The sequence below is a fragment of the Hippocampus comes genome, unplaced genomic scaffold (genome assembly GCF_001891065.2).
Source record: "Hippocampus comes isolate QL1 unplaced genomic scaffold, H_comes_QL1_v1.1 scaffold177, whole genome shotgun sequence".
Lineage (NCBI taxonomy): Eukaryota > Metazoa > Chordata > Actinopteri > Syngnathiformes > Syngnathidae > Hippocampus > Hippocampus comes.
The window spans coordinates 204,993-213,693 of record NW_017806158.1 but is presented as its reverse complement, the minus strand read 5'-3'; the positions used below and the strand labels follow the sequence as shown (position 1 = coordinate 213,693).

Below are 8,701 nucleotides of genomic sequence, written 5' to 3'. Positions count from 1 at the left end.
TCGTCATTGCTGTAAAAATAGGGACTCACTATGATGTCTCCCTTTATTACAATAACACATAAACATCATTCTGTCTCAGAGGGAGAATTATGTATAAGTGTCCAACAATTACACGAAAAACAACAAACCGCAGTGGAAATGGTTGTAATCCACTGCAAAGACCTACTTTCCAAACTGGGTCGCGTAGTATTGTTGGTGTTTTTAATGTAATTCAAATCCCTCCAGTGTATAAACAGTACATTTTAGCTTCCCCTTTTTGGCAGGAGCCTTTGAAACTCATAAATGGCACAAAGTAAAAAAAAGTGCCACCCTGCAAAATTAGAATATGTGATGAAAGAGGAAACTCAAAGTAGTGAATGCCCCCCCCATTGCCTAGCTTCAGGCGGTGGAAATACACAGTAAAATTGGTTGAGTAATTCTTACAGAGTCACATTTTTTTCCCCCCTCTAATTGAGTTGCATTGAAACATTTTGGAGTACAATTGCCAATTCAATATAACTGAATTAGGCTGAGCTTTTTCGAGAAAAAAAAAAGTGGTCATTTAATTTTCTTCTTTGCTGCTGTCAGTTATTTGAAATCAGAATTTGTCATGTTCAAATATAGGCACCACAGGGAACTGTACCATTTCCAGTCATGTTCATTGTGTATACTTTGGAATTAAAATACAATTGAAATTAAGAATTGTCAAATATTGTAATTGGAGTGAGCACTGGGAAAAGACTGATGAATGCAAAAGAAACTGAAGCTTTATTAGATGTTGGAGTGTTCTACTCCTCAACCCCTTGGAGCCCGTCTTCTCATCACACGAAAGCTGCAGTAGGTTAATAGCAACGTATTCACAGCTAAACGGCTACACGGCCTCCCTAAGCACACAGTGCAGTCAAAGAAAATGTGGAGAACATGTGTCACCAACCCTCTTCTCCTGGGCTGGCTGATAACAGGCTCCATGTTCGAGTACATTAATTTGCAAACGTTTGAGGTGATGAAACGTGTCCGGCAGTGGTCAGAAGGGATTCAAGACAGTTTAATGGAAACCGAAATAGGCGTGACCTGCATTTATTTGGCCTGTCCTCTTCATTCACTCTCTGATGGAGAAATCTATGAGCAAAATTGTATCATGTTTAAAGTTTCATTTAATTTGGGCATGTCTAGACGTTTGGGTGCGTATCCAGTGCCCCCAAATGCCTGTGCGCAAAGGCATCGGCCGTCTGGGCGGAGGGCTTTTGAAGTCCACAATTATCACGTCAAAGCAAGGGGGCAGACAGAGGGAAGAAGGCTAGACTCGGCCACAAAGTGGGAATAAACAATTTGAGAACAAAGCGTTGTTGAACATCAAAAGACGGTTTGAGAACGCCTGTCGCGCCCAGGCGACATTTGTCATCTGCAAAGTCTAGTACTTGTGGATTCATTGTAGACCAGACAGAAAGGCGTCAACGTACCCGTGGTTCAAAGCTTAAACCAAGGTAACCAATCACTACCAAGGGGACGGACCGGGGGCGTGGTATGCAAATATCGGGGGCAGTGTTTTTCTTGTATTTTGCACATGTAAAACAATAAAAGTTCAAACTGGCGGACAGGGAACTCTGAGCATGATTACTGGGGCGACAACTGTCTTCGCCCCCAGAGATCCCTCCCGCCGTTAATGAAGACAATTTTCCCTGTGTGCCGAGTCATTTCTTTAACTTTGTCAGAGACACACTCTCTTACCCAATGTATCAGTGTAGCAACAGTAAACGCTTATAGTTTTGAGGGTACATACCACCAGGGTCGGGAAGGTTACCGTATTTTGTGCATTATAAGGCCCTTCGGATTATAAGGCACACCTTCAATGAATGGCCGATTTTAAAAATGTGTTTTTTTTTTTTTTTTAATACAAGTCACACTGCATTATAAGGCACATAGAATGAAGCTACAATAGTGGCTGCGGTTGCACTATGCATCCACTAGATGGAGCTACGCTAAAGGGAATACAATACAATACAGCTTTATTTATATAGAGCCCTCACAACTCCTGCAGCTGTAACAAAGCCACAAGAACTGGTCACAACACAGACATGAAACATAAAATACAAATGGCATTCAAAAACAATAAATGATAGACAAAAGTTAGGAAGACAATTGATTCATAAAAAGGCACACAAACCTTGTGGACTCACATCTACAAGGAGCTAAATATCATTAGAAGTGTTGCTTGTCTCCTTCCTCCTTCGTTTAGTCAGTAGTTAACCATGCTTTTGGTATTACCTTTGTTTCATAATGGCTGCACAGAGCTCACAAAGTAGCTGTCTGTTTGAGTATGTGTTGGTGAATGCACACGTCAATTAGTGTTGGGCAGAACCCTTTTAGGTTGGAATTGGTTCCTGCTATAAATCATCATTAGATGGCATAGGAACACGAAGAGGGAAACTACTCAATGGGGAATATAAAGAGACTGCAACACCGTATATAAGGTGCATCGTATTATAAGGCGCGCTGTCGGCTTTGAGAAAATTGAATGTTTTTAGGTGCGCCTTATAGTATTGAAAATACGGTAATTATTTGCTCGTCATTGTCTTTTTTTTTTCAATCACTCATTTTGTAGTGTTGATCTTGCTCCAGAGTGCAAAATGTCACATGTTCAATCAGAATATTGCAATTCCATACAAGATGAATGGAGAGAACTGCAAGGATGCTAAGAAAGCTAATTTTTCTTTCCCTGAAAATAATGTGTCACTATTTGGTTTGTTTACTCAGTATTCTCAGCGTGAGGCTTGTATCAAGTCACTGGATGTGCTTCTTACTCAAGTTCTCCTGGGAGCCAATTTGAATTTGACCTTTCACGATCCTCTTATGGGAAGACTGTATTTCCATCTTGCACTTTGGCAATTTGATTCATTCAGCTAGCAGCACAACACACTAGTGAAAGAGCGATGTGCTTATATAATCAAATATAGTTTGTGGTGCAAAGGGTATTGATCACGTGAAGTAGATTAATGCGTGTGCATGTGTGTGTCATGACATTTGAATTGATTCTACTGTCACGTTCCATCCCAAGGGCGCCAAGGCCAACAAAAAGTCGCGACTAAATGTAAGTAAGGCCTGCCCAATGTCAGAACACACGAGGGAGGTCAGCACGATCACAATTCACTGCACGGTCCACCTGTATGCTGTGCGGGGAATTGCAACCGCATTCATTTGAATGGTGCCTTGTGAACACATGACTCACGCACTTTGTGTGCCCTCCGTCACCAGTACTTCCATATAACAAACCAGCAAACAACACAGTTATGACGACAATATTAATATTTGTTTGGAAAGGAGAATCTCCCATACAAAATTAGTGTAATAGTTAACCCTTTCATGCACCCTGTAACCTGATAACATGATAAGATGTCCACTGTCGTAACCGCCGTCCCAGAAAGGGTTCAAGAATGAATCATGAAACATTTACAGACTGTCCATCCTGATCTTAAGTAGAACTTGTCAAAATAATTCATGTGTTGTTATAAGTCTGCTAGCTGGTGATCATCAACTATTTCTCTTCAGATGAAAAGAAGACTAATATCCCAGAGGACTTCGATATCGATATGGACAACCCGCAGACGGAGAAGGCCGCTGTGGCGATCCAGTCGCAGTTCAGGAAATTCCAGAAGAAGAAGCAGGATGTGAAGTCATAAGGGTGGCGCGGCGAGCTGGTTGCTCACATCTGCATGTTTGGCAAACTGCACCATCCGGAACTCTAAAAGAGGGGTACAAAAGTTGCAGACGGGCTCATCGATACGGTTATAATTCATTGTATAATTATTGAATTACCATCATATTTCAGATGTTGTATTTTGAACATTCCTATAATTCTGCAATTCTGGGGATATTGTGTTTGTGGATCATTGCATTAAAGATACCCACATTGCTGTCAATGTAAGGCACAAGTTTAGATGTTGTTTTAGATTTTTTTGGGGAATCCAGCGGCATAAATACGCAAATGTTTTTCAAACTTTTACTGGGCTTACCATTTGATTAGCAATAAGTCACCACAAAAAAAAAAAAATATTTGTAGGATGTTTCGTAGCACGTGACTCTGGCCGTGTGCTTTCACGCCAATGGGGCAATGTTCTTCATTCTAATCCAGGGATGTCAAACTAATTACTGTCGTGGGCCATTTTGCTGTTACATCTTTCCTCGGAGGGCTGTGATGACAATGAAACCAAATAAATGTTTCATTTTATCGCATTATTACTTGTTCACGAAAAATTGATGGATTACGAATTTTGAAATCAGTCAACTCAAATATTTGGATCTATTATTGTTCAAGTGAGTGTAAAAAGGGTAACACAACCATTTATTACACGCCAGTTTGACATTTCCGTACAGATTTGAGCAAGGATCCTGCAAGTTGACACACATGATTTGGCTTTTGCGGGCCACGTAAAATGACGTCACGGGCCAGATCTGGCCCTCGGGCTTTGACTTTGACACCTGTGTTCTAATTAATGTCCCTCATTTGTAAAAGTCAGAGATCTGGTTGTACATGGGTCTCTTTTGTGATGTGTGTGTGATTCGATGTTTTGTGTGATGTGTTTCCTGCAGTTTGCATTTGATGTTTTTCCAACATTGATTAGAAGTTGACTCATATTATATGTAAAATTATCCATCGCAGATGCATGTTAAGTATGTTCTTATACACCCAAAAGACAGATGGAGAAATAAATAAATGTTGAAAAAGTGCAAGTTGATTTTTCTATTGGGTTTATAACTTTTTTTTGTTTGTTTTATGGCATCCTAACTTTGTTCATCATTTGTCATACGATCCATTGTGCTTGCTTTGAAAACAACGGAAAAGCCAGATTAGATTTTTCCAGAGAGAGAAACAATCTTAAAAAAAGCTTCGGATACTCTGGAATCGTGCTCCTCCGCAACTCCCACACTTGTGTTAGACCCTTCCTCAGATAAAAGTCCATCCATTCCATCCATTTTTTTGAACCGTTTTTTTTTTCACTTTTATAGTTTAAGAATAGCTTTTTATTTTGTAGTCTTTTAAAATGTGAGTGGGGCCTAATAGCAAGGAAGATTTTTTTTAATCATTTTTAAGAAATAAAATAAAAACAATCGTGGCCAGTTTTCTGGACGTCTTAGATTGGAAGTTTTCAAATCAGCCTTTCAATTTGGTGGTTAAATGAGAGTACACCAATGCCACCTGCAGGCGAATTCGTGATCCACAGAGGAAGATGGACCATGACATTTTTAATGTACATCAGTGCTGAGACCTCTGCCGTCGATTTTTGTCTCCGCTCACCTACAATAAATTGCCATCATCAACAACGTGATTCTCACCTCATTCATGTCAAACTTGTGCAGCACACATTGGGGAACAGCCATTTTATTCAGCAAATTTAAATTTGGTGTTAGTTTATCTTTATTCCAGTGCCACCACGGTGAACACCGATGTTCAAAAATAAAATGTGACATTGGTTGTTATTAAAAACTAAACATCAGAACAAAGACAGTTAGGAATGAAGCGAATCATGGAAACCGACAGAATAACCTCACAGAAGAATGGCTAATATTCTTCTTTCAGCAAGAAATGGAAAGAAACAGAAAGTCAAAACGCACCAGGGTAGCCCACATAAAAAAAAAAAAAACAACCAAACAAACAGACGAACTAAATATTTCTCATCAAATTACTTTTCCGGGTTTTCCCAAATTCTGTTTCGATAATTTTGTTTTCAATGGGGGATCCGCTGGATTGTCTCACATTTTGTTTTTCTTTTTTCCCTGTAGAGGAGCATCACTGCAATGCAGCAACAGTCTATCTACTGAAGAGAATCAGAGCCCCGAGGACTCTTCCTAGTGCACATTAGAGAAGGGGAATCTATTCGGACACACTCGAGTTGGGGGCGCTGTGAAGTGCGAACCATTAGTTGTGGAAACCCGCCATGTTCTCTAGCCTAACACCACTCAACCACCCTGGCACACAAGCAGTGGCAAACTACCTGAAGACATAGCTGGAATGTGTCCAGTACACTCACAACATAGTTATTTTTCATCATTACAGTACAGTATAGAGCAATAGTTTTCATAGACTTTTTTTTTTCTTTTCCATATTGCACCATTGGAGAATGGGACACAGAAAGATCGACAGAGACGCCATTTCCTAATTCAAACATAAAGATGTGCAAACATGACTAAAGACTTTATTAACCAAATCAATTCTTCCCTGTAATATCCACAAATAAAAGTGATTTCTCTTTTCATATATATATTTATAGTAATAAGAATAATAAATCTTCACATTGGATCATTTCATAAGTGTGACAAATTTTTTGGCTGGGCTGTCCAGCTATGATGGTAATCGTCATTGTCTTTGAATTGGTCAGTCCCCATGCATCCATAGGAAATAGATTTTTTTTTTTCCTTCAAAAAAAGTAACAATTTGAGAGCAGCTGAAAAGTGAATGCGTGTCAATTTCTTTTGTTCCAAGTTTCATTCACCGATATTCCATAGGAAAAAAAAAAGACTTCTTATCCTCATCTTCCACTCCAGAAAAATAACCCCCCAAAAATGTCCAAGTTATTCATGAAAACATTGTTGCTATGGTAATCCATTTTAATGATTATTAATAGATGTCAACTAACAATTAATAATCACTCATCAATTATAAAGAACGAACAATAATAAAGAGTAAATAACGTTCCCCGTTACTCTTTGGCAACACTCTGGCTGCAGTCATTTCTGATGAGTGATTTTTTTTTTGTTTTTGTTTTTTCATTTCCAAGTGAAAAAAAAGAGGAAAAGTAATACAAAGAGGAGATGAAAGGATGTTCTAAAATAAATAAAAGTAGATTAGTAAAAGTGACCGCACCCTTGGAGGGTTCGGACTTATATACAGAACTGCGTGGTGAGACAGTTTACTGCACTTGAGTGTTAAGTCCAGTGTTAGAGTGAATTCGAATCCCATCGAAGAACCCCCTGCTGTTATACGAGCGTGTAGGATTTTGCGTAGGGATTGCTGCTCTGTTTCAGATGTCCTCTGGAGTCCAGCAGGGACTCCTGGGAGGTGCTGAGCTTGGCGGCCTGGGCCAGCTCGGAACCCTCTCTGTGGGGGAGTGTGGCAGCTGAGCCGGGCTGCCGCTGGGCCGCTGGGTCCCTACTGGCCTGAGGGGCTTCTGTGGGTGTCGGGGGCGCCATGCGAGATGGCCGTTTCAGCGAGCGACTCTTTTGGGGCTCCAGACAGGCCTGGCCCATGGCTGCCCTCTCCCCGCTCGCCGACCCCCTGGATGACCCTGAGCAGGACATGCCTCGGTTTAACAGGAAGTCCATGCGCAGGTACGGAGGGAGGTGAACCAACTCGCCACCTGTGGGACAAAACACATGGATAGAGTGTAAAATACGCAACTTGTATTTTTTGGGGGCCTTAATCAGTCATTTAAGATGGAAAAACTTTAAAATCTCAATTACTGACATTTATGGCAATCATGTTAGTTGTATTGAAATTTTGAGTCCACCCACAACATTTTTAAGGCCTTTTTACCCAAACCTCAAGTGTTTCCTAATTACTGAAAATATGAATCTAGGATGTTTTCCAGGATTTCTTTTTTAAAGTCTAAATCTAATCACAAAGTTGAGGTGAATGTACAAAGTTTTCCCTTTCAGGGACAGCGGTTACTACAGTGGACAGCTTATCATGTTATCAGGTTACAGGGTGCATGAAAGTGTACAGTCTGGTCATTTATCCAGCTGACCAATGAGCAATGAAACAAACAATATCAATGAAGAATCATCATTTAGGACTTACTGCTGGCAACAACAGTACTACATTAGAAGATGATGCTCAGTATTAAGGACATTGAGGTTTTAGAGTTGTCAAGAAGTTAAAAATGATAGTATTTGTCAATGATGAGTCAGGATGTGCTCCGTGGGCTTTGGCAACAATTGCCTCACCCGGTCTGTGGGCCTTGGGCACGGCCATGTTCATGACCCGGCTGACGTCCTGAGGCTTGGGCGGGGAAGCAGTGAAGCGGCAGATGCCCGATTCAGACGGCGTACTGGAGGTCAGGCTGTCAGTGTAGTCGTTGGTGCCGGCGGTCATTTGCTCCGAGGAGGTGTCGGAGATGAAGCACTCGGTGATGGTGAACTTGGCGTGGCGCAGCTGCTCTTCCATCTTGGCGTGCTCGTAGGCTCTGGCTAGCTCCTCGTATGTGGAGGAAGCGCTCTCCGTTGACACCATACTGCTGCGAGCACGGTCTGGATGTGGGCCCGAGGTTAGCGGAGGATATTAATGTACAGGGTCAGTGGTACTTTGTGTACTGAAAAAAAATGTTGTGCTGCATTTACTCCATTTTATTTTGTCAAGTGGTTGCAAAAAAATAAAATAAAAATAATTTAAATCCAGATATATTTTTATAAGTAGACCACCGTATTTTCCGGACTATAAATTGCAGTTTTTCATAGTTTGGCTGGGGGTGCGATTTATACTCTGGCGTGACTTATGTGTGAAATTATTAACACATTATTAGATCATTTCACATGTTAGTTCACATTGAACCGCAAGAAGGCATTCGAGGCCAGTGTTGATAAATCGACAATGAGTCTGACGTAAGCGACGTAGAAGAGGGAGCATCTTAAACCTCCTGAGTTGGCAGGGTTGTTTAAAAGTGATACAGATGATGAGGATTTCATTGGATTTCGTGATTTGGAGTGACACTGATGGTTTGGTAAAATTGTT

General features: G+C 40.8%; 1 protein-coding gene across 3 annotated transcripts in view; it reads right to left on the bottom strand.

Moving 5' to 3' along the window:
- Positions 1–5,340: 5,340 nt before the first annotated feature.
- dscama (Down syndrome cell adhesion molecule a) overlaps positions 5,341–8,701 on the bottom strand; it is a 93,740-nt gene continuing 90,379 nt past the window's right edge. For 2 of the 3 annotated variants that reach the window (XM_019895306.1, XM_019895307.1), the window contains exons 32-33: positions 7,918–8,220; positions 5,341–7,331 (exon numbers count right to left, since the gene is read on the bottom strand). In XM_019895306.1, coding sequence (XP_019750865.1) covers positions 6,952–7,331; positions 7,918–8,220 — 683 coding nt within the window. In that variant the 3' untranslated portion in view covers positions 5,341–6,951. The remainder of the gene's footprint in view (positions 7,332–7,917; positions 8,221–8,701) is intronic. The other variant, XM_019895308.1, reaches the window with a different exon arrangement.